This window comes from Hirundo rustica, chromosome 6 (genome assembly GCF_015227805.2).
Source record: "Hirundo rustica isolate bHirRus1 chromosome 6, bHirRus1.pri.v3, whole genome shotgun sequence".
Taxonomy (NCBI): Eukaryota; Metazoa; Chordata; class Aves; order Passeriformes; family Hirundinidae; genus Hirundo; species Hirundo rustica.
This window is the reverse complement of record NC_053455.1, coordinates 17,643,502-17,670,339: the sequence shown is the minus strand read 5'-3', so window position 1 is coordinate 17,670,339 and position 26,838 is coordinate 17,643,502. Positions and strand designations below refer to the sequence as shown.

At 36.0% G+C, this 26,838-nt stretch overlaps 1 protein-coding gene across 1 annotated transcript in view; it reads left to right on the top strand.

Annotated features, from left to right (window-relative positions):
- The window catches only part of TTC8 (tetratricopeptide repeat domain 8), a 42,416-nt gene that overhangs the window by 8,278 nt on the left and 7,300 nt on the right, over positions 1-26,838 (top strand). Inside the window, exons 2-10 of the mRNA XM_040068194.2 lie at positions 107-136; positions 3,143-3,263; positions 7,534-7,597; positions 7,746-7,905; positions 8,660-8,749; positions 12,514-12,558; positions 18,845-18,930; positions 20,951-21,038; positions 24,670-24,780. Coding sequence (XP_039924128.1) covers positions 107-136; positions 3,143-3,263; positions 7,534-7,597; positions 7,746-7,905; positions 8,660-8,749; positions 12,514-12,558; positions 18,845-18,930; positions 20,951-21,038; positions 24,670-24,780 — 795 coding nt within the window. The remainder of the gene's footprint in view (positions 1-106; positions 137-3,142; positions 3,264-7,533; positions 7,598-7,745; positions 7,906-8,659; positions 8,750-12,513; positions 12,559-18,844; positions 18,931-20,950; positions 21,039-24,669; positions 24,781-26,838) is intronic.

The following is a 26,838-nucleotide window of genomic DNA, read 5'->3' as shown; positions in this document are numbered from 1 at the left end:
AAATGTTTCTGCAAAATGAGGTTGTCACAGACTATAAATGCACTTGTGTTGTTGTTTTTATTGTTTGGCATTTCCATTCCTCAGTTTCTGTTTTCTCTCTTTTCAGGAGGTTGATTCTGAATACACTGTGTTTCAGGTAAAGTTCTTTCCATAAATACAATTATTAGATGAATCATCGGGGAGAATTTCTGATACACTGAATAATACTTTTGTTGTTATGTCCTCAATAGCTTTTTTGTTGTTGTTATTGGTAAGTCATCACATTCAATAAGGGGAAGATTTTTGATATTTTGAACAGGCAGCTTTTATATTTGATAGAATTTTATTTCTGTCATATTTTTCCTATATATTTGTTCAGCAGTTCAGTGCTTTCTAAAAGCTAAATTGGATCTACCTTGTGCTGAATGTCCTTCATCTCCAGATGAGATTAGGAGGAAAACAACGTGTATTCACAGACAGAGCAATGTTTGTGCTCTTAGGGCTCACTTTCATTTTTTATTTAATGCATGTAATGGTGGGCTCTTACCCATGCTCTTCCTGCTCTTGCAGCTCAAGCTCACTGCCTACCTTGTGTAGAGTCTTGTAGCCTTGTAGGTGCATGATGATGATTTGCATAAGTGATGGAAGACTGAGAGTAATTAATGAATTTTCACTCTGCCCACATTAGCTCTAGATTATTGCAATGGCAAGAGTAGTATTGTGCAGGTGATGGCATCTTTTAGCTCCAGTCCACAGTCAGAAGAGATTAAATATAATGTGAAATAACATTTTTAAATACAGCTCTATAACATATTTTACAGGTCTTTAATTACACTCCAATTACACTTTAACTACATTCATGCAAGTTGCTTACACTACTAGGTATCTTCTTGAGTGTAATTATTACTCTTCACAATGCAATTGTGTTCTGGGGTTTTCATTGTGTATGGAATAAAATATATTATAATAGAAAAGATAACTGGAGAATACAAGCTCATAGAAGTGTGTTACCATGTTCAAAGAAAACATTTAAATTTAAATACTAGGTTTATATTTTTAATTTGGTTTTTTTTTTGGACTTTTCAAACAAGATGAAACTTCTTGATTCAGTTCCAAACTTCTCATAAACTGAGTGAAAACCACTTTGTCACTTTTCTTTCTGGAGTTTAGACTTACATACTGTATACTGTGTACTTATATACTGAATCACATTTCTGTACTGCCTTAATTGCTATTAGGTATTGTAAATTTTGATCTGATTAGGAGTTAAGCAAGCTAAATTTGTTATATTGTGAATATGTGGGTTGTCTGAAATTAGTTTCCCTTTCTTTTTCTTACCATATAAATGCTGTTTCATAAAAATGTAGTTTATCTTCATAAACTCCAGACATGGTGCTTATCACAAAACAAAATTATCAGTCCCACAAAGAGAAAGCAGATAATCTGTAATCTGCAAGCAGATGTTTAGTTAAGGAATACTGTGAGATATTTGAATTTTTTGTTGGTGATGAAACCTTGGACTAGGAGCTTTAGACTGGAAGAGATGCCTAAGGAATCTATTTTTTATGACAGATATTTGTCCAGTAATGACAAAGAGACATGTTGATTTTAAAAACACATTTTCACTTGTTAGTTAGTGGAAAAATCACAATAATATACTTAATGCCTATGTAAAGGCCTCAGTTTTAGCAATTAGTGTAGAGGAGTTACTATTTCCAATTTCCAGGAAAAGATCATTGCTGTGGGCAGGTTTTCTTATTTCTAGTAAGAAGTTAGCCAGTGCTTGGCTCTGGAAGAGCTCTAATTGGAGCATATTCCCTGTATAGAATGGTTATGTTGACTGTAGATATACATGTCTTTGAGAAGAACAGAGTACCATCAAGGTATTATAAATTCAACAAACTAAATACTTCACAGAGTCATGAAAAACCGTTAAAGGTTTTCTAACAGAAATCTCAACATTAATTAAAGGCTATCATCCTAGTACATAAGAAGAAACTATAAGAAAATAAAGCAGATCTGGATTATGACTGTCTGGCCTAGATTCAGATCATCGTGCTGAATTCTCTTCATTCTTGCACAAGGATTTCTAATTGTGGTTCAATCAGCTGGCTGAAGCCCTCCTTTACTTCTGCTTGGAAATAAGCACTTTTTAAAAGAATAGCTAAATATTTCAGTATCTTTAGATACACTTTCTTTTTGATTGACAGAAATTTGCATAGAATTATAAGGGAAGTATAGAGTAGAGGAAAAGAAAGGATGAATGAGAAGTGTCTCATTAAATTATTACTTAAATTATTAAATAAGCCTGAGTTTCAGCTCTTCTCACATCTCTTACTTAAGGAACAGATGTTTCCATGTGTTTGACCTTTATTTCTATTAAGATAGCATCAGTCTGTTTCTATTTTGAAAGGGCTCCTTAGCCAATATTGAATATGCTTTTCCACAAGATTGCTGTACTCTGTGTTAGAAAGGAAACTAATTATTTTGGCAGTGATTTTTACTCTGGAAAATTTATGATGATCTGTTCAATATCTGATGGAAGATCAGGGATTGGTCTTGTGACTTCCTTTATCATGCCAGTTCTATGAGTACATTACAAGCATATCAAAGTGGTTGGACCTGCACTTACTTTGTTGCTATTTTTATATGGCTGCTGCTGATTTTTCTTGTTTTCTTTTTTCCCCCCACTGATTTGGTGTTTTCACAGTCTCCACAAAGCTTGTCAAATAGGCTAGAGCTATTCTTGCCTTCTGCGCTGCTCAGATTATCCTCCAAGACATACGATGTAGTAATTTGTCAGTTCAGGTCACTAAAATGTATTACAATATATTTTATGAATGGTTTTATTTATGTACGTATTTATGAATTATATGACTATATTCCAATATATTTTATTCCAATTCCAGTATAGATTTTGAGTAGTCTGAAATGCCTAGGGTATATATTTATAGAGTGTTTTACAGCTTATGCTTTGAACAAAGGATTTAGTCCTCTTTTATACCTCCATCTGACAGATGGATATACTCAGCTGTTTTAAGTCAATAGCTTATTCAAGCCTAATAAAACTGTGAAGTGAATAATAAAGAACTGCTAAAATTGCTGACTGGATTATTTACTTAGTGTCTTGAAGGTATTTTACTTTTTACTTATCCTTATTCAGGCTGCCTGGAACCTGAAAACACGAGCTTTGACAGAAATGGTGTATGTGGATGAAATTGATATAGATCAAGAAGGAATCGCAGAGATGATCCTGGATGAAAATGCCATTGCTCAAGTTGCACGTAAGGTTGACTTTCACTTAAATACATTGACTCAAGAACAGCTCTTTTGGCCATTTCTTATGTCATCTGCCATAGAACAGTACAAACTGAGGTGACCTAGTATAGCATTTAGTATTTGTAAAAAAAGTGGTTTAGATTGTTTCATGGTTGCATGGCAATGTTGAGATCCTCCATGTGTTCTTGATGTAGTACTTAGGCCTGTCAGACGAGTTCAGACCATGCTCGACTGTGTTTTGTCAGCTTTTGCTTTATATTTGAGGAAATGTAGTGAGCACGCTTTGTCACTTGTTTTTTTTTTATCAGTATGTTGATTTCTGTTACTCCTTTCTGGCTTCTTTAGGCAGTGTGGGAAACCAGAGAAAAAATCTGCCCACGGTGTACTGTGAATTTTATCCAAATGCCTGTAGTGTAGACAACAGTCAGGTATCACCTTTTGGTATCATGTCCTGCAGGCATTATCTGAACTGATTTTCTTTCTTCTGCTTTTCTCTACTTCATTTTTCCCTTCCTTCACAGAGCAGTTCTTCAACTCTGCCATTGATTCCTCTATACAATCCTTTTTCAGCTTCATCAATTCCCTTCCAAGTGGACAATAATTACTTGTCTTTTTTGGCATTATTTGTATTTTTTGTATTACTATTTGTATATTTTGTATTACTACTTTTTTGGCATTATTTGTAATTTTTTTCTGTTTCTTTAGTACAGTCTGCATGGAAATTTTTACATAACTTATTAAGCGTGGCTCTCTACCAGGTACCATGTCAAGGAATTCAAGGGAAGAACTGCTCATGGGCCAGAGCTGATACTTGAAGTGCTAAAAGCTTTTGTTGTCTGTATAGGTGTAGGCAATTGCATAGCTATCTGATTACATTTTTTAAAATTTTCATTACATGCTTGGTCACAGTCAAGCAGTACTGGATATGTGTTTATACATTGTGATCAACTAATTATATATATCTATCTTAAAACACCATAGTAATAAAATTTAGAGTTTTATTTGATTTTGTGCCCCCTGTGGTAGAGATTATCTTCCTAGAAAGATAATTTGATGAGTACTGTTTAGAAATAAGGCATTCTGGAAAAATATTCATACTTTGTTGAAACTGAAAATAAGGTGACTTTCTGGATAGTGTGTCACAGATTTCAAAACCAAAGAAAATTATTACAAAGCATAGCTTAGCCTTCTGAATCATTGAGATAAGAGTGCTATTCATGCCTCAAATCTGCTAGGTGTGCCTGAGCTAGTATATATGTTTTCCGAAAGTATAAGAACTTTCCAAAGATAGAGAACCCCTGCAGTCTTTTGTAAATTATTAAATTTACTAGCTTTTATCAGTGTGCCGTATCTTTAGTGAGAATTATCAACTATAACTCCACCTGTTGCTTCTTTGTGAACATTTTATACCTGATACGTAGTTATTTTCAAAGGTATATTTCCAAAGTAAATAGCTAAATCTGTAATTAAATCATCAGTGTCATTAAATCTGTCATTAAATCATTCAGTGATCTTTTCTTTGATAAGCTAAACAATCTTCTTATTCTTAGTTATATCTTTTAATTTTTTTGCATTGAATCTTGAAACTCTTTTCTTAAGCCTTTCTAGTTATCCACTTGTCTTATGTAGTCACCAAACCAGACAATGGTCCACGAACATGCAGAAAACATGTTTTTCTTCTACATCTTAATTTTACTTTCTTTATACATCTAAGGTGTGCTAATGTACACTTTTGCATAAAAGATAAGCACAGACATCACTGAACAGAGTGCAAGGAGGACAGAGTCAGTGGTGCCTGGTGACAGGACCAGAGGCAGTGGGCACAGACTGAAACTCAGGAGGTATTTTCTGAACATCAGGAAACATTTATTTTTACCTGTGAGGGTGAATGAGAACTGGCATAGGCTGCCCAGGGAGACTGGGAGTGGAGTGTGCCTCCTTAGAGCTAGCCAGAAACTGTCTAAATAGGGTCCTGGGCAACTGGCTTCAGGTGTCCCTGCTGGAACATGGTTGGACCAGATGACCTCCAGAAGTTCCTTCAAACCTCCACCATTCTGTGGTTCTGTGATTACTCCACTTGTTCACATGACAATAAAAATGGGTGCTTACTGGCTGTGGGCTTTTTCTTTTGCTGTTAAAGCGTGTTAGCTGTAGTTGGTCTTGACTCGGGTCTTTCACTATGGCAGATCTTTCAGGATATCCTCCTCCACTAAAGTCATAGTTCACAAATGTAAAACTGTAGCCACACCTCTCATATTACAATTGGTATTGTCTGTACTTTTCCTACTAAGCAGTTTAAATCCTCCTGCATCAGTTACATATCCATTTCAGTTTTATGTCTGCCCTTATCTTAGTTCCCAGATTAAACTCTCTTAATAATGACTTTGCTGTCAGTTGTGTGTTATTAAATTATTATTAAAGTGTATAGGATCCATGGGAAAAAACTACTTTTCTGTGGTTCCTCTTCACACATTTGTAATGAAATCTTTCTTCCACCAGTTGTTGTTTTTTTTTTTTAATAATATTTCTATGTTAATTTTCCATCAGTCTTGTTTATTAATTAAAATGTCCTAGAGCATTGTTTTACAGAAAAGTCCATTATGTTACTTTTGGATGATTAACACCATTAATTTTCTCAGTTAATATTGTAATCATGTTTAAAAGTGGTACCTTGACAGCACATTTTTCAGAAACTTATACTAATTGGCATCTAATCACAGCTATTTCATTAACTGGGGAGTTAAAGGAGTCATCTGCAGTCTTCACTAACATAACTACTGAAATTTCACTCTTGAATTCTGACACTTCTGGTGGCCACATGCACTGCTGTGGCCTTTTACATCTATTCATAGCTGGTTGGCTTGGGATTCTCAAAGTAAGGACTGAGTTGCCTGGGGTGAGGTCAGAGCAACTACACTTTGTAAGCATTCTCCCAGTACACCAAAAACTCAAAACAATTGTAGTTTTTAAAAAACCTGTCTGAAAAAAGGAATTTTAATGTCTTACCTCTTTTATATTACAGCAATAGTTTTTAAAAGAGTTCAGAAAGTGGAAGAGTAATATATTTGTTTGCTAGTCTGAAAAGTTAAAAGTCACTTTCCCCATTTCTCTCAAGAGTGCCCTAGTTATCATGTTAGAAACTATGTTGTGTGAACTATCCACCCTTTCTGTTGTGGAGGAAAAACTTCAAGATTCACAGGACTATAAAAGGCAAATAAGCAATAGAAATCCTAAGTGTGTCCAGCCAAAAGAGAGAATCCTAGGGTTTTTCATTTATTTTAGCACCAATTGCATATTTAGTTAGTTTTACCAAGGTGATCATGGTTAATACCTTCTTTTGTATTATTAAACTTTAAATACAGCTGTAGTCAGGTGACTACTTAGGGTTTATCTTGGGGAAAAAAGAAGGAAGGAAACTCTCTACCTGTCAGTTTATCTTAAGTTCTTGGAAACATTTGTAATAAAGGCAGTTCATAAGTATATAGAAAATATGCAGATGAGTAACAGTGGTTTGTCAAGAATTGTCTGTGTCACCTTAAATCTCATTTCTTTCTGTACATACTAACAAGCAGTGAAGAGACTGCAAGGTATAGATGTCATAAGCTGCTTTTAACTGAGTGTTTAAAACCATCTTATAGACATTCACTTAGCAGGTTAGAAAAACTGCCCAATCAAATGTCAGCTCACCTGGGCTCAAGCTGGGTCAGTGTTTTCATTGATGACCTTTGGGTATAGATGAGTTCATACTTTATAATGCTCTAAATTGTACGTGGGGATCTTACCAGGGTCTAATGTCATGAGATAGCATTCTCCATCTGCTCTGTAGGTGAAGGTTTAGATTTACTTACCCAAGTCTGAGTGCCATATGGAAAACATACCATTTCAAGTTAGCCTGGTCTCATTGTTTCAGTAACTTTCTCACTTTATCACTGTGTGTGTTTCTAAGATGTTGACAATTGTTTGGGTCAATCCCAGTAGGCATGCACACGGGCACTTGTTCACTTCCCCCAGGTGGGATGGAGAAGAGAATGGAGAGGGTGAAAGAAAGAAAACCAATATTCATTGTTTGGCAGGTTTCTTGCAATAATCTATCAATTTATCAGTAGTAAAATGCAATATTTGGGTGTTTTATCTTTTTGATTAGTTCTTTGTCCCCTCAGTTTGAGTAAAGAAATTTCTGGCTTACTGTTTATGGTAAAGCACAATCGTGTTTGAAGTCCGCTGGACAAGGGAATAATATCTCAAAGTGAAGTGAGAAATGCTCTTATTTTGTAGGACCAGGAACATCTTTGAAACTTCCTGGAACTAGCCAAGGTGGAGGCCCCAGCCCAGCTGTTAGGTATGTGGTAGTTTATTTTTAAAAATGTGATGAGTCAAAAATGAACAAATCATAAATTTCTGAAAATGGAATGCTTCATGTATAACTGTTTAAATTCCCTATCAATAAATACCTCTTAACATAAGGATAATGTACTTAACATCTTCAGGCCAGTAACTCAATCAGGAAGACCAATTACAGGGTTTGTGAGACCCAGCACGCAAAGTGGACGGCCAAGTACCATGGAGCAGGCCATAAGAACACCTCGAACAGCTCTCACAGCTCGTCCAATCACTAGTGCTTCGGGGGGATATGTCAGGCTGGGCACGGTGAGTTGTTCCCAGAATGGAAGATTTCTTGGTCAAAGGATCAGGCACAGGGACACTGTGGTTTATTTAAAAGCCGCATCTAAACTCAAGTTTGAAGGAGGCGAGTCTTTTTAATTTTTTTAATTCTTTTTAAAATAGAGTTTGAAAGTATAACTTTTTGTGCATTTGCTAGTCTGTTTATATAGAAAAATGTACATAAATTCACAAGCTCGCCAGGATTCTTATAAATTCCAAATTCACATGCTCCTTGAGATACATTTTTATTCATGGAAGGCTGTGCAAAGACTGTGACATGATTTCACCACAAGTGTCTGCTACAAAACAATTGCTAAGCACTCAGTGTCTGTCACGTCAAAAGTTAATGAGAATAGTCTATTCTAATTTATCCCATTCTATTGGCAAAATTAATAAACTGCAACCAGCATGAATACGTAGTACATATTAAAATCACATTAATGGCAAAATATGGCATCTTCTCACTACTGCAGGTTAGAACTAATCTACCTAAGTATTTCTTGAAGATTTTTTTTGGTTATGTATCCCAGTTACCAAGCTACATGCCTAGGAACGGTGTGGAAATAGTGGGGAGAGACAGAGAAGAAAAAGGAAAAGTCTGTACTGAACAGTAGAGCAGTGAATCTACAAATGTTTTGTTTGGAATTTTGACGGTTTTTGTATACTAACACTATTTTGAAAATCTTCAGGAAAAGTGTAGGGGATCTTCCCAATTAAAAAGCTTCTTTTTGCCCCTCAGGCTTCAATGCTAACAAGTCCAGATGGCCCTTTCATAAATCTGTCTCGACTGAATTTAACAAAATACGCTCAGAAACCCAAACTGGCAAAGGTATGTAACAATTTTAGTTAATGTTGTGATATCTTTTTCATGTTTTCTGGTGTCATTCTAATGTAACTGTACATGGGATTGGGGATAAAAACAATGATGAACAGTGGTTTAGATAATAACTTCAGAAAAATAGTGAGTTATCACCTTTTGACACTGTTTACCAGACTTGAAATTGAAGGTATGTCTGAAGAGGTTATGGTGAAAGTATAACCTAGGAAAAACATTCATATAGGAAAAAATACTCCACTGGTAAATGACTTTGAGCTGTATACATCTAGGAGTGATGAAGGGCAACTAAAAAAGGAAGCCTGGAGCAAAAAACCAGCAGAACCTTCCTTAATGTCTGGAAATGTGGTTCTGTGTACAAATAGATGGCAATCTAGTATACAAAAATAGATGGCAATCCTGGCGTAAAAATGTTCACAATGTTTGGCTTTTTTTCCTGTACTTTTATGGCGTAAGTTAACACTTTCTATAAAAAAAGGGGTTTTTTGTTCAGGATACTTCTTCATTTTCAGTTAGGATCATCTGATTGATGGTCAGTGAAACTATCCGACTATAGAACAGGTTTTTGCAGTTTGTCTGCCCAGCTTACAGATTTCAGATCTGAGTGGCAGGAAGTTGTGTGAAGATTTATCATTCTCTTGCCTTTCAGTTGAATCTTTCCCCAGCACAATCAGTTAGCTGTGTGGTTGAACATGTTTTCTGTGCATAGTGTGTTCATAAAAAACAATTATTGGGCTGAGGCCAACAGCTCATTTTGCACAATGTATCAAGTAATTATCTCTAGGGAGCACAAGGTGTCAAACACACTCTAGGGAGCTATATTTGGCTGTCAGCCTAAAGGTGAACAAACCACTATAAATTCAGTCTATTTTGAGAAACATAATGATGAACGCTATTCAGAAAACTGGCAGTATCTGATAACATGCTGGTGGAAATAGCTCTTCAAGTCCAAAACTTTGGTTAACAGTTTTTCATAAACAGCCAGGAAATTTCTTTGCTTTCTAAACCTGATCTAGACTGATGTAGGGCAATGCATTTCAGCGTGGTTTTGAAAGGAAATAAATCTTGTGTAGTAGCACTGTGTCCTTCACCCACTGCTTGCATCATTATCCCTTGGCCTCTTAACCAAACTAGGCAGAAAAATAGGAACAAGTATAATAAGTTCTAGTCTAGTGAGGTAATCAAAGACTTCCAGGGTAACATCTGAGGGCAGTTACAAATCAGTTTGTTATCAGTGCTGAAAAAATACTGCATGCTTTTTGTCCAATTATGTCCTTGCCGGCAATCAGCCAGCAGACACATTATTATAAATCCATTACAGTCTGGATTCTTCCAGACTTAATTTCTTACATTACAGGAGTATAAGAAACCTGGGAAGGATTAAGAAGCACAAGACACATCCATAAAAACTAGGCTTAGTTCTGCTTGAAGACAGCTAGCTTTTCATTGTGATTGCTAACTACTTGCTATTTAAGTAGATAGGTTAGCTTTCAGAGGAAATATTCTCAACAACAGCTCACAGGAATGAGAAACATGCATATTTTTAACAATTTGGGGGTTTAATTAGCATTTTCTGTGGCAGATTTGTCTTCCTTCAGTTTCATATGAGAAGAAGCTTAAGCCATAAAATGTAAATCAGCAGTCATAAAAACATCCATAGGCAGCAAGTGTACTTCTCATTATTATGAAGCTAATACATTATGACATTAACATTTCACACAGAATGTATGATCTAAGTTTAAATTTGGAGCTACATGGATTTGTAGCTTTTTTTTTAAAACACAACAGCATTAAGGCTAAAGCCAAAGCAGGAGGTGAGAATGCGGACTGCACTCTCTGTTAAGAATAATTGATTAAAGTTTTAAAACTTTTTGAGCTGTCACCTCTCCCAGTGCATAAAGGTGATAAACCTTGTAGCTATTGAGTTCACATAATTAGCCAGTCTATTCATGTTTGTATATTAATACCTCCTAAATACTTACATGTTTCCAAAGTAGCCTCACTGTATCTTTTTTGAAGTTAGATTATCTGTCTGAGGTTTTCCAATGTTTTGAAATATACAGAAATGTGGCTTGTCTTTGACTAACATTAACCATGTTAAAAACTATCCGAGGAAACACCATAGTAGACATATAAAGTATCACCTGTCACCAGAGAAAGCCTCTGGTAAATCCCAGTTAGCAATGTTCTCTGGTATGAAACAAAAAGTTTTACCTTTTCTAGATAAACTTGTGGATTTTTAATAGACTTATTAAGATAACTCTAGATATTTTTATCCAAGTGAATGTTCAGTCACTTAAATCCTTTTGAAGGTCAGAGTCTGTGCATAACAGCAGTAAATTCCTCATGCCAGCCGTGCAAGAAAACATCTTTTTTTGTCACTTTGGATTTACACACTTTTACTGAATGCGCCTCTGTTATTGAACAAGAGGAGAAAATGTCCCACCACTTCTTTATTGTCTATTCTTTTCTTATCTACCTATTCTAAGCTGCTTATAAATGTGTCACTATTTATAGTTCTTTAATGTCTTTTAATCATCTATTCAGAGTCTTTTCTAAGCAAAACTAGGAGAAAAGTAGGTTTATTTTCTTCACAAGATACGACAATTCATTAGTAATTCTCTAGTTTCCTGAAGGTAAATACTTTCAAAATTTGTCTAAGAAAATCTGGCAGAAGGGTCGTGGAAGCCCTTAGGAGATTGAGGTCTTGTTCTGTATTTTTTAACTCATGGGGCAATATTTTCGCCTGGTTTTTTAGAATGAGTTAAGCAATTTTAGAAAAAGATTCTGTTCTTTTGAAGCAATTAAGATGTGGGAGTTAGATGCCGAAGAAGGTCAAGGTTCAACTCAATTGAACCTTGTGTTACTAGCACCCATAATACATTTTTTGGGAACACAGGCTTTCAGTCACCATTTAGTTATTCAGTATCTTTCAATGTAATTTTATTCACTGAAAATGCCACCCCCATTACCTGATATATATTAATCTAATATTCTAGTGCAGAACAGCTACAAGGTAGTATGACTTAATTAGCCTTATACAGGAGGAAATAAAGCTGCAGTTATTTTGCTGTGTAATTGTTGTGGGCTTATAAGCAGTCAACGACAGCACAGCTGATGAAAGTGATTTCTTTAAGCTTTGGTATTATGATGGTGTGTTTGAGTTTCAGAAGCACAATATTAGCATTTATTTATAATTTACAAACAATTTTTAATTTTTTTTTCCTTTACAGGTCCCAAAACACTGTAGAACCTAATTTTATTTTTTCTCCTAAGGCAAAGTTTGCTCAGCTTGCATTCTTAATAAGCCTATGTTTAATTTAAGTAGGCTTAGCACTATGTATGCACCTCAGTGTCCATTGCAAAAAAGCTTTTTTAAGATCACTAGTTGACTTTATGGTAAAAAGTCATTAAAATGGTACCAGATTCTCAAATACACATTCACTTTCAGGTTGTAGCTGCCTTTTTTGTTTTAAAGTGATGATAAGCACCGAAGATAAGAGGCAATTCCACTAATCTTTTTCAACAAATTAGGAATTAAGATGCTTTCCTGTGATGACAGTGTAGCATATCTATAGTGTTTGTCCATTGGAGTTTTAATTAAATGTAAATGTCAGCACATGTTATGTGTGAATGTGATCTTTTTTTCCCAAAGAATTAATTTCTGCTTAGCATAATCAAGATTATGTATTCCTCTGGAAGAATATTATAATTTTTTCACTTCAAATATGACAATGTTTTAAATATTCTTCTGGCAGGCATTGTTTGAATATATCTTTCACCATGAAAATGACGTAAAAAATGTAAGTAACTCATATGTTCTTTTTTTCAGATTTTATTATGTATGATTCAGTTATTTCTGTCAGTATTCTGCTAAACTAAAGATCCGGGTAGAGCATCACAAGTACAGAAGTGAAGCATTAATAGTTGTTTCTTGCAGGGGTAATAGTCAGGAATGATAATTGGCAAATACCAAGGTATGGATTGCTATCTTTTTTGAGAAGTAAAACATTCTAATTCTTAAGACTGTGTCCCTCAGCTATCAATATGACAAGGTCTCTGAATCTAGTGGATTCATGTTAATGGAATTTATTGGAGCTTGAGCGGTAGCTGAACTGCCTTGAAAGTTTAGAGTCCTGAGGCTTGAGTATAAATTACAAAAGAATGTCCATTAACAGAGGAAGGTGAAAATACCTGAAAAAACAGATATTCTTGAACATCTCTTGTCATTTTATATCCTGAGATGATTGCTTATGCATTTGGGTGAATAGAAAGAAAATGTGTTTGGTGAAACTATGTAAAAATTAAATATCAATAGGATTTTGGATACTTTTTTTAGAAATGTAAATCTCTACTGTTGTTTTGTGACATCAAGGGAAAGATTATATTGTCCATATGATTGTCTGTAATATTTATTCTTCAAATATTTTCCTAATTATAGTATCTCTCTTAACCTATCCAAAATTTGTTGCTTCTCTGAATGGGAAAGATCAAGTTTGGGTACACATTGTTTAAGTTTTCAGAAAGTGTTGCAGAGGATTTTTTGGCAATTCACCCAAGGAAAGAATCTCTTTATGGAATTAATAAAGTGTCAATATATTTCATTGCTATGTTAGATATGTGCACCCCATTGAAATGGAATCAAAATGTTCAGGTTTGTTTGCAGTGCATAGTTGACCAAACAGTTATTGAACTTTCTGCAACACTACTATCTGGTGTGCAATTAGATCTAGAGTTAAACTCTCCAGTTAATCAATAAGACACACCAAAAATATTTTGTTGTTATTGACATGGCTCCTAATAATTTCCAAATGTACTGCTATGTGAAGCCTTTTAATCTTGTATCAAATGATTATAGTTGTACACTGTCAATTTATTGCATAGCATTCTTTTAAGAGGATTGAATTGTAATGCACTATTAATCCAAAATATCATTGAAACAGTAAATGCAAGTGTCAGAAATGTCAGAGAGAAATAGAAATTAACGTGAATATATCCAATACTGAATATGAAGGAAGTGCCTCGGTTTTAGCACGCTGGTAATTAAAAATTGATGTTTGTTATTGAAAGTCCAGTTCGCTAAGAATAAAAGGGTCACTTGATATGGTGCTACACATGCCTACACTTTAAGGACATGTAGGATATGTAGGCTAGACATAGATTCATATAATGCAAGTAATTTTCCAAGAACTCCAGAAAAAATTGGAAGATGTTTTTGCACTGTACTTCATGCATTTTGAAATCCTTGCTGAGGATCCCAAATCACTATCTTGCTGGAAAAGTTCAGTCTATATTTTTTTACCCACCTGAGCCGTTTGAATAAATACTTGTAAGCAAAGGGGTGTCAGCTTAATCACCACAATTTACTGTGTAATGAGAGAGAGATTAGTGTTTGGTTAATGATTGCATCTTCTTGGAAAAAAAATTATTGGGGATTGAATTCACACATCTCAGTGAGGTGTCTTTATCATGTAATGTATATCTCTGAAGAGATTTTTTTAGCTGTTCAGTTTGCTTTCTCTCTTTTGCTTTCACTGACTCTTTTCTTATGTACTCTCCACCATTTTCAATAAACTCCATTCTCCAAACTGTTCTCCCTTCCTTTTGAACCTCACCTGTATTAATTTTTCTCTAAAAAAAAATAAACACTTTAATACCTGCTAAAATGTGGCTGCATCACTGTTTATTCACCTCTCCTAGCAAGGCATTTCACAAATTCAATATCTTGCATCTCCCTGAAAAGAATTTGGTCACTTAGGGTTTATCAGAGAAAGAGCAGATATGTTAACTTTTAAAAGTTGATCTGGCTCTTTCTTGATCACTTCTTAGAGCATTCACTGACATCTCTTACATCTTTGTATTTCCTGCTGCTGTGTGATGATGAATATTCTTAAAACCCAGCACTTTTCTGTATGAGATGAGATGAAAAAGCTTGAAAGGCTTGGAAGCCTGGGAAATTGACTTAAGTTTGAAAAATCTTTACTTTGGATAAAATACCACTTTCTGCAGTTTTGCAAATGAAACAAGGCAGTAGTGACAATATCCTATCTTTGTCACTATGCTGAACTGGAACAGTCTGTACTGTTCTCATTTGCACTATTATCTATGAAACAAAGGCAGTTTTATTATTTATCTTCTGTTTCATATTCAACCAGTATACAGAAAGAAAAAAAAAACCTCAGCAATTTCAGTTGAGAAATGCCATTAATCAGTGTGCATTCAGCTGGATAAACAGTGCCAGGAAATCGGTTCTCATTAAAACTAAATATATCTGTAATCTATCAATTATCAGAAACGTAGGGATGCAAGAACGGAGAAGCACTGAGCTTTTCAGCACTTGAAAATATATTCAAAACTCTTTTGTCTTATGTAATGAAAAATTAAACACTTGCCTGAAGAAAATACTATTTCTGTATCCATTATTGTTCTTGACTTGTTTCCTTTTGAACACATATACTTAATAACTGACTTTCTATACTCCTTGAGCTATTTCTAAAAGCCATATTATGGGCTAAGTGCTGTAAGCGCAGGACAGTTTCAAAGACTTGTCCAGAAATAGTTCTGCTGCTACCTTCTTCGTTAGACCATGACATTGTATTTTGCCATTATTCACAGGTGGGTAATGATGACAAAAACATTTTGTCCTGAGGAAGCACAAAGACTGTACAATATATACTTGTGGCCAGAAGTCAAAACCTCTCATTTTTCCTTAGTTCTTTTCAAAAATTTGTGGTTTATACTCTCTGATAGAAATCTATTTAAAATTGAATTATGTTAGATCTACAAAATATAGAAATCTAGAAGACACTCACCAAAATAAATTGTGCTAAATTGACTATGGCTAATGTCATTTTCTCAGCTATCTTATAGACTATCTGGTGTTGATTTGTCTACAAATAAGACTTTAGTCAATAATTGTTGCTGAGAAAATTACTGCCATTCAACAGCACGTGAAAGAAGTAGCAGATGCTCACTGTTGTTTCCATCTATCTAATTTCTAGGTGCATACAATACTCTGTATGAAATTACTGTTCAAACAACTGTACATTTGCCAATTTAATTTTGCAATATAATAGTAAATTGCCACAACCCTACAGGCTGTTTTATACTGCATTACAACTGGTAGATAGTTTGGAAGTCTTAGTTATAATACAGTTTAGCTAAGGAAAGTAATGGTAAAAAAAAAAAGAGAAACTCAGAATCATGCTAAATACAATTAAAGAATCTACATTAATTTACATTCCTTAAGAAAAACTTATTTTTAAAAAGAAATAGAAAATCCACCAAGTATCAGAGTTTTTTTAATGTATTTATTTGCACAAACATAAGAAGTGAGAGTAAAACAAATTTGCTCTGAAAAGCTTCCCAGGGTTAATACTGGTGTTGAAATGGGCTCTGCATTCTTGAGTATTCTAAGTGCTCTAGACAGTACCAGCTTCAGCTCATTGATATGTCCAGATGATGAGTTATATCCTAAAGTTTTTTAAAACTTTCAGGACAAGCAATGTATGTTTTGAACTGATATATGTATTATAATCAAAAATCTTTAAAATGATGTATTAGTATCTGCCAATTCCAAATCCATCCTGTTTTTTTCCCTTTCAGTTATTAATATGACTACACCAATGTCCAGTAACACACAGGAGTGTGGACAGGCATATCACTACTGCACATATAGACTGGTTTTAAATTCACATATTGTACAGATTGAACGTTGATTTGCACCCAAACTGTACACTTAAAAACCCAAAGTTTGCAGCAAACTGAAATTTAAATATGCTAGCAGTTTACATGACAATTTGAAAACTTTTACTCTTAAAGGCTATTTTAATCCATTTTCTAACATTTCAAGAGCCACATTGTCAAAAGATTTTTTGTAATACCAGCAGAAATTTTTAACTATTAGCATATACAAAGCCTTCTCAAGCAAACGCTTTATAGAAGTATTTGTAATTTTGGTAGTATTTTTTGATTGAAATTCTTGTTATCACTTTTAAAGTGTCTGAAACAGGATGTTTCTCTTCCTTTCCTTTTTCATTAATTGGAAAATATAAAAACAAGATTGAATTTCATAAACTAGCTTCAAAATGAAGTCATGGCTGTGTTTTTTGATGTTAGTCAAAGATCCCAGGAAGCATTCAGGATCTGCGCTGACAGATAAACTGCTGATGTTACTGTCTACTAAGCCTGAAGCAGTCTTAGTTCCCATTTTCCAATCACAGCCAAAATTGTTAGCCTTGCATAAAATAGTTATCAGAAGCAATTAGGATACCAGAAAGAAACCTGAATGTGTAGCTACAGAAGGGATCATTTTCTGAAACTCAGTCCTCCTTGAGCCCTTGTCATCAGAGAACTCCGAGGAAAGCTCGTTGGAGCACGGTATTTGCGGTATGATCCTTACTGCTCTGAAGTGGCTGCTCCTGCTGCATTAGAAGCAGGTGTGGTATTTGCCAGTCACCCACGTTATTTATACATTTGTAAATGCAACAAAAGTAACCAGTGTTTTAACACCAACTACTTTCACAAATTTTCCAGTACTGGGACAAAATCGCTTATGTACCTTCATGCAGAAGGACGAATCTGTCTGTAAGGGTATTGAGCAAGTTCTGTCTTGAAGCAAGCTTATTCCCCAGTATAGTTCTGGCATCCAAAGGCCCTACTGGGCAATTTACAAAGACATTAAGAAACAAAGGGCAGCCAAGATAAAAGCTGCCATCTAAGGCCTTCAAGGGTTCCACCTAACTTGAAGAAACTGAAATCAGAGTTGCAGGTTTACCTTAGTTTTCTCTCTCCTGTCACAGAAGCAGGGAATGACAGCTGTCTCTTTCTCTTAGGGACAGCACTGATGCAACTACTTATCCTGAATTGCTACTGAAAACAAATTATTATTTTTCACAAAGCCAAATGAGAGCAACTTGTCTATATTGTCATAGCTCCACTCACTTTTCTTCGTTATGTCAGATCTAAACCCATTGACTACTTAAAGCCTCATTTTGCTAGCAGAAAGAACAGGAATCCAGCGTAGGTGTAAGATGTCACTAAGTTGGGCTGTTACAGCATTTCAATATTCAGGTTAATTTTTCCTGGAATTATTTCTTTCTCTGCTACTGAGTGACTGGTGCGCAGAACTTTTCCATATTGTTCCTAATATATAACTTGTTTCTGATTTCTGTGGTCTGCAAAATGTTTACCAAAGAAAGGCAGGCAAGAAAGGTCAATTCTTTGTTATAAAAACACTGTGTTAAATCTTTTTACCCTCCTTCAGATAATATCCTGAAAATCTCACAAACATAACATGGCTTTGATATGTTCTGAGACAAAATGAAATTAAAGAAAACAAAAAAAGAAACACATGTTTCTCTGGTAGGTTGTGGTACAAACATATATTTGTTTTAACAGAGGTGTTGAAATTAAAGCTAAAACATGAAAGGCTATAGATTCTGACTGTGGTGACTGATCAGAGCACATTGATTAGCTTACCTGCTTTTCCAGTATACCAGACAAAAGACATTTGAGACCTCCACCATCTTCAATAGATATTTGTTTCTTAGAATATCTCTCTGTTTTTGCTGTAATAAAATAATTGTTTATATTATAGACTTTTTAAAGGAAGAAATATTTCCTATTGTACACATTTGAGAATTTCCAGAAGTGATGGCAACCTGATATTAGCAATAAGATGAAAATTTCTACACTATTTCAAACTCACTGAACTTATTTCTTTTTTTCTGTTGATTTTTACTTGGTTTTAACAACTTTACTGAAAAAGGATGGGGAGTTTGGAAAAAGTGTTTATGCTTAAACAAACAGTATATTCTGAAGCAGCACTACAGGAGTCTGATCAAATTAACTTTCTCTTTGATTTAGAAGAAACTATTTTGATTGCTTATTTTTATAGAGACAAATAATCCTTTCAGCTATTTTATGCACTGAACTATAAAAGTAATAAACAAGTTAGCTGGACTCAAGCTAACTCATTTTCCACCTCAAGTTAGCTGGACTTTTGTTCAAAAATTTCTCTTTAAAAAAATCTTTACTGTGTTTTCTTTGCATAAAAATTATTTTAAGATGATGGGTTTGTGTTGAAAGGCTCTAGATTTGGCAGCCCTTGCCACTGAACACGCACAATTCAAGGACTGGTGGTGGAAAGTCCAAATTGGAAAGTGCTACTATAGGTAAGGCATTGTTCATTTCTTCTGTGGTGAGTGATTGTGATTGTAGGACCTGTACTGCTGGGTGTGTTGAGCAATGCTGAGCACTGAGAAATAGCTCAGAAAGTGTTTTTTGTTGGAGAGTGTTGTTACTGTTAAATCTGCTTTAATGTACAAGGAGACCACAGCTTGAGATAAAGGCATCCATATTGAGTAACCGAATTAGTTGCAGTTTTGTTAGTGGATTTTAAAGTAATTATTTGAAAAGTCAGTCAATAAATGCAAAGAATTATTGTTAAAACAGATCACCTAAAATAATTACAATATTACTTTGAGAAATAACCTGTCAATGAGGGCTTCAAATTGATGAAATAATAGAGAATAAAATATTCATATTAGACACTTTCTGCCAGAATTACATTGCCCAAGAAGTACCAGTTAAAAATATGCTGAGGCCTCAGGCTGGCACCCCATACATGAGCATCAAATCAGAGTAGGACAATGAGAAATATTAGCAATTCTTAAAACAACTACCCATCCTTTCCTTCTTCCTGGGCTCAGCTTCACTCCCTATTTTCTCTATGTCCTCCCTTCCCAGCAACACAGGGGGACAGGGAATGGAGGTTGCAGTCAGTTTGTCTCTGCTGCTCCTTTCTCCTCAGGGGAAGGACTCCTGACACTCTTCCCTAGCTGCGTGAGTCCCCACAAGGGTCGCAAGTCCTGCTAGTAGAGCTTCTCCAGTGTGGGCTCATCTCTCCATGGGGTCAGTTCTTGCCAGGAGTATGTTCCAGCATGGGCATCCCATGGGGTCACAATCCTCTTCGGGCATGCACCTGTTCCAGCATGGGTTCCTTCACAGGCTGCAGGTGGATCTCTGCATCTTCTTAGTCCTCCATGGGCTGCAGGGGCACAGCTGCCTCACCATGGTCTTCACCAAGAGCTGAAGAGGAATTTCTGGAGCATATCCTCCTCCTTCTGCACTGACCTTAGTGTCTGCAAAGCTCTTCTCACAAATTCCTACTCCTCTCTCTGCCTGCCATTGTACTGGTTTTTCATCCTTCTTAAATGTATTATCCCTGCATGTTACATTATTCCTATGCTGATTATGGAAGCACTACAACCATCACTGGTGGGCTCAGCCTTGGCCAGCTGTGAGTCCATCTTGGATGGATGGATCCTCTGGATTTGGCTCGGTCACACATCAGAGACATGTCAGCTTCTTGTAAAAGCCAATCCTGAATCCCCCAGCTACCAAAACTTTCTCATGCAAACCCAGTACATGAACCTAGAGGTCACTCATTACTTTCCGAATTTTTATGAATAGTGTTATAGAGACTAATGCATCCAAGCAGGTACATGGACTTCCAGGATCCCAAAATACCTTATGTCCCTATTGGCTGTGTTTCTTTGTTTTAGCTGGCTTGTTCTGTTTGCTTTTTGCATTTCTTCAGCATGTATGTGCACTTTGGCTGAAGGAAATAAAAGACAATTTGTACATGAGAAAGTGTACTATTTTCTGTTGTTGAAATTGCACAGCCTTCTTAATTTGTAGTTATGTAGTTTTATTGATTGGTGCAAAACATTTACTGTAATTATGCAAAACAAATGCCTTTGAGATGAAATAGACTTCTATAACTGTTCATTTACAGTGGAGATTATCTGTGTGATCTTTGCCATGGGTGAGGAAATTCTGCTCTGAAACAGTTTGGGTAGCGTTGAGACATTAATTGCTCATTTTCTACTCTAAGAGCAGGAGGAATTCCTGTGAATATCAGTACATCATTATTCACCGTTCAGCTATTCCAGAAGGCTGCATGTATAAGAGGGGGCCAAATGTCATGGGTTTGTCTTTTTTATAGTTTGAAAGTTTATATAGCGACATGTTTTTTGTTAACATGCACACAAATATGTGGTCATAAAGTGTTCTTTCAGGCAGTTTATGTTTGGTTTAGTTTGAACTGGTTCATTATTTAATAAGCTTTTGAAAAAATACTAAAAAAAACAATGAACAAGTACCTTGTATATGTGTCTGTTGTCTCTTTAGGTTGGGATTATATCGTGAAGCTGAAAAACAATTTAAGTCAGCCCTCAAGCAGCAGGACATGGTTGATACATTCTTGTATTTGGCAAAAGTAAGTCATAGATACATCCTTTTTTTTTAAAGTGTATGGTCTTCATGCCTGAGGCAGTACATGCTAACAGTTGCACTGGAGGTCGATAGTTTATGAAATTATTTTAGAGCTCCCAGATTTCACAAACAAGATTTTAAAAAATCTCCTATGTTACTGGATTCTTTCTAAACTCCAATGAGGATTATGTAGCTAAAAAAAATATAGAGGAGTTCCAATATGAAGAACAATGTGTCTATATATGGTCTCCTAAGAAACGAATGCAATAAATCTGTAAATAAAGAGCAAAGCTCAAAATCCTAGTTTCACAAGCAAAATCAAAACAAAGTGACCTTAAAGGAAGCAATCAGAGACCTTGAAACAGGGAATGTTCTGTCAAAATAAAGGCATTAAAAGCTTTGAAAGAAGTGGCACAGCTGAGTCTCAGAACAGGATATGCATTAGATTCTAAATGTTTTCTAAGACATTCAAGAAAAGATGGCCTGTGAGAAACTAAAGCTGTCCTAGAAGGAGAGGAAACCAGTTACTCTTTATCAGTCCCCTTAAGCCAGCTGTCACAGGCCTGTCCAAAAGTCATCACTGCTAGTGGATAATTCAGATATTCATATGTACTTTACATTTCTTGGCCAATTTATGTTTTGTATTTAAATGATTGTCATTGCTATCTAGAGACATTTCTTGAATACTGTGTTTGAAGTTCCTTGAAGCTTATTAATTTTCCTGTCTCTATCACAAATCTTTCTACAAAATATATAGGATCACAAAATGGTTTGGGTTGGAAGGGATGCCAAAGATCATGCAGTTCCAATCCCCCTCCCTCCCACCCCAACCCCCATGGACAACATGCCATCCACCAGACCAGGTTGCTCAGAGCCCCATCCAACCTGGCCTTGAACACTGTCAGGGATGGGGCATCCACAGCTTCTCTGGGCAGCCCATGCTAGTGCCTCACCACCCTCATAGTGAAGAATGTCTTCCAAGTATCTAATGTAAACATATCATCTTCCAGGGCAAAGCCATTGCCCCTTGTCCTGTCACTACAAGTCCCTGTAAAAAGACCCACTTCAGCTTTCTTGTAGAGCCCTGTCAGGTACTGGAAGACTGCAGTTAGGTGACCTCACATCCTTCTGTTCTTCAGGCTGACTCAAACCTCTCAGCCTTTCCTCCCTGGAGAGGTGTTCCATCCCTCTAATCATCTTGCTGGCCCTTCTCTGGACTCACTCCATGAACTACACAGAATTATTAAATTGGCAGAGTAATTGGATTAGCAAACAGTGATTCATTGCAGGAGATTTACATCCCCCTATATCAGTATTGTCTCAGGCAGGAGCTGCATTTGAACTTCCATCTCCCACTCTATAGACCATCTTGCTCAAGTATAAAACACTGCACTGTGTATAAAACACAATGATTTAGTGACTGTCAGAGGACAGGCAATAGAGTAAGGCACTGAGATATGGCTCAGTTTAACAGAACTGAAAAAATCAGGCTCGAGTTATGCAGCCATTAAAAAAAAAGATTGCATAAAGTTCTGTGGAGATATACAGATACTATGATACTAGTTAGTTTTGTTTATATTCATTATTGCAACAGCTATCTGGATTTTTCATATTTTCTTGAAGGCGATCTCTTCTTTGAAATGTAGTTCACAAAAATATAAAAGACCAAAGGAAAAAAATAAGTGTGAGTCTTTAAAGCAGTCAGGACCTGCTGCAAAATTACAAAGTATTTAATGACCTAGGAGACCTAGAAATGGGATATTTTTACAAGAGATAAGCGAGAGACCAAAAAGAGAATGGAACTATTCTGCTTTTAGTATATAAACCATAATTACTATAGCTGTCATACTTTTAAAGAGCAGGTCTCCCCAAAGTGACTGTGAGTAGATGGAAGGTCCCTCACCTGTTTTTTAATTTCTTCTGCCAGTTATCTAGAGAGTAGCTCTACTGTCTGCAGAGATTTTGGATAGTGTGATACCACACTGGATATGGGAATTGCACAGTAGAGTACTGTGGCTGTGTGGTCTTAGCATCTGTAGTGAGTGCATCTTTGGAGTCAACCTCTAGATAAGGTGAAACACCATCTGAGCACCATTATCAGGGCGATTATTCAATTTGCATCTTGACAATATCCATGCATGTTTGGCTTGCTGAAAATCAGCTGACAAATAATACCTTGCTGTTGGGATCTGAAAACCTCTAGATAAGGCAATAGAGCAGATTTAAGTGATTAATGCTAAGGAAACATACTTTATAAACAAAGATAAAAATATAAAAAAGGGACAGATCTAGGGGCGTTTCACGCTGTCCATTTTGTGAATTGGATGCATCATTCATGGTTAATGATGTGATTAGTGCAGTTCTGATCTACTAAGTACCGTGCCCTCCAAAAACCTTGCTCTTTTACAGATTTTCACAAGCAGGCGTTAGTTTCTGGCTTAATACAGGTAATGTGAGTGACATTAGCAGAACAAGTGTAAAAAATGCCTCTATTTTTTTCATTTTGACAATGACCAACTAGGAATGGCAGTCCCTTTCTTGGAAGACACTCACAGTTGTCATCTCTTTGACAATTAAGAATGTCTTTGAGTGGTCATAGGAAAGAATTTTTTGCCAATGTCTATAGCAATATATATCTATGGGATTGCAATGTACAGTTGTGATTGTTGGCAGTCAGAAGACCATGAAGGTCAAGGGCAAATGCAGAAATCACAATTGGAGTTTTCTCAGGTGTTCAGTTAACACTGATATTTGTCTTACATTTCATCACAAAAAGGTCGTATCAGGATACCAGTCACAGATTATTCCTCTTTTTCAGTAGTATCCATCAGTAGAACTGATTGATACGCTATTTCTCCAACAAAACCCTTTCCACTCAGTGGGAGATAGATAAATCATTCTAGCCATCTAGTTTCCTAAAGCATGTGGTTTGTCCCTTTGCTGTAGCTGTGTTAACCATACCCCACAGCAGGAAGGCTTTACAGTTGTACTCTCAGACAGCTGCTGAGGGTGGTCCCTATCAACACTGGACATATTGCATGTCCAGTTCTCACACAATTATCTGCATTACACATTTTCATAATCAGCACAGAAGCCAAAATCACAGAGGCAAAATTGCCCTTTTCCATAGGATTTTATTGTTTGTGACAGGGGAGGTTGGTTGAGCAGTAAGGAAACTTGAAAGTGTCACTGCTCTGTGCAGTGCAGTCTTATTTGACTAGAACATTTTGATATTCCAGCACCATCAGCCTGAAGATGCAGTTCTTTCAAGCCTAAACACAAGTTTTTGAAAATACATTAAACAGGGAAATATCAATGTGATACCTTCAACTCAGTATCAAAGTATATTATATATAATAATAAATAACAAGATATTTTAAATTAGTAATATTCAAATTAATAATGTATAGATGGTATGAGGTAAATTTAATTATCTTAAGTAGCCTATTTGATCTTCATTACACAGATTTATTCAGTATTCACTCAATTATTTTCCTAGTATTATTCATCATCTCAGCTAATGGTTTACTGCATAAATGGAGGTGTCATCCCTTTTATTTATCTCCCTTGTTAAGCAGCAGAACATGTATAAAAGTCAGACATTTGACATCTATATACACTTTTTATTTGCTTAGGTGTATTTGCGCTTGGATCAGCCTGTAACAGCTTTGAACCTTTTCAAGCAAGGGTTAGAGCGATTTCCTGGAGAAGTGACTCTTCTTTGTGGAATTGCCAGAATCTATGAGGTATGCACCCACTATGCAATCCTTCTAGTGTCCAAATTTAGCTGCTTGAGCAAGAAAAAAAGAGTCAGTAGTTGAATATAACTGTAAGGTCATCAAAAACCAACTGTGTTGATTTTCAGTGTCACTAATGCAAACCAGGTAACTTTCCACAAAGGTAAACAAGGTAATGTCAGGGGACTTCTGCAGGCTTATTTGTTTCAACAATTAATCATGCCAGTGAGGTCCCATTTGCCCTTGGCATGCACGAGTATGTGCATGTTAAGTCAAGTTGTCCAGATGTTGTCCTTGCTAGTTTACATATATTTCATCATACTAAAACTGCTCAAGTCACCAACTAGCAAAATTAAACAGCAAAATAGTTTGTCTGTGTTGTTTTATTAGCACTGTGTGTTACCATTAGTTTCTTAAAGCTCTAAGAACAGTTAGAATCTAAATATTTCTTAGTTAGGAAGTAAATGTTGTATTGAGTAGGATTAGTTATAAACTAGTTTCACTTTAGCATGGTAACCATGTATTTTGTATTTTAAAATTGTATCTTTTCATGTCAAACAATGGACTTCATATTGTCTTTCACAGTTTGAAAGTTGGTAATGTGCTATTCCAGAACAAATGTAAAAACAAAGTAATGAATTTTTATTTTTTGTCTATATTCATGCTTGGCATTCTATCCTGTTCTCATCATTCTCATCTAACCCCTAAGCCTTAATCCATTTTCATATTAAATCCTTTTTGTCCTTCAGCAAGAAGAAAACAGCTGCATAATTTTTAGAGGCTTTTCTTTCTGAATTGTTGAGTAGTTTTTAATAGGGATATTATTTTGCAGACGCATACATAACATTGCATAACCCTTTAACGAATTACTAAAGAGCAGCATATATTTGATAGGATCTAGTTTTGCACTGACACTTGAGTGCAGGATTATAGATTCATTAGCAAAGATTTGTGCTGCAACACAGGGCTGCGTTCATTACATAGATTCACAAGTGGAACATATGTATCAAGCATTTTAATCAGAGCTTTTCTCCTCAGTCCCTCACTTTTGACAGTACGAAGAGATGTAGAGTTGTTTTTGGGTCTTAAAAAAAAGAATAGTTTTTAAAGGGACTGCTTTATTACTATTTCCTTTAATCACCAGAAATCCTTTATTTTTTTTTTCCTTTTTGTAGCTGCTGAAGTTATATAAAGGCTTATTCTTTAGTTATGTTGGGAGCACATTGTATCTACAGCACACAGGTAGAAGTTATTCCTATATAAACACAGAAGTGAGTTTGTGAGTGAGATGGTGCATGCACTGTCATTTATAGCAGTGAGTTTACCCTAATTCATCTTCCAAGTATCCCACATCCAAGCATATATTTATATACAATACAGTTCTCTTAACTGTCATATCCTAGGTAGTACAAGTTTGGGTAAGTTCATGATTCCTGTTTTCAAAGGCACATAATAGATTTTCATATGCAGTTGTATTCTCATTTGTGTTCAGAGAATTAATGAGTTGATTTAAAAAGCACTGAAAATAGTTGAGACATTGTGTGGGGAAGTCAGTCTGTTCTGTGTTACTGTGCTGGGAAACTGACTGTGCAGTTCCGTGTAGCACAAGACATTGTGCAAGAAGATGCAAATGTCTGTTGCACGTGGTGCTGCTCCAGCACGGGTCCCCCACAGGGTCACAAGTCCTGTCAGTGAACCTGCTCCAGTGTGGGCTCCTCTCCTCATGGGGCCACACGTCCTGCCAGGAACCTGTTCCAGCATAGACTTCCCACAGAGTCACAGCAGGGTCACCTGCTCCGGCATGGGGCTTCTCCACGGGCTGCAGGCGGATCTCTGCTCCCCCACTGACCTCCATGGGCTGCAGGGGAATCTCAGCTCCAGCGCCTGGAGCACTTCCTGCCCCACCTTCTGCACTGACCTTGGTGTCTGCAGAGTTGTTCCTCTCATATACTCTCACTCCCCTCTTCCTGACCACAATTACATTTGTGCAATAACTTTTTTTTTCTTTTTAAATATGTTATATGTTATCACAGAGATGTAACTACCTTCTCTGATGAGCTCAGCCTC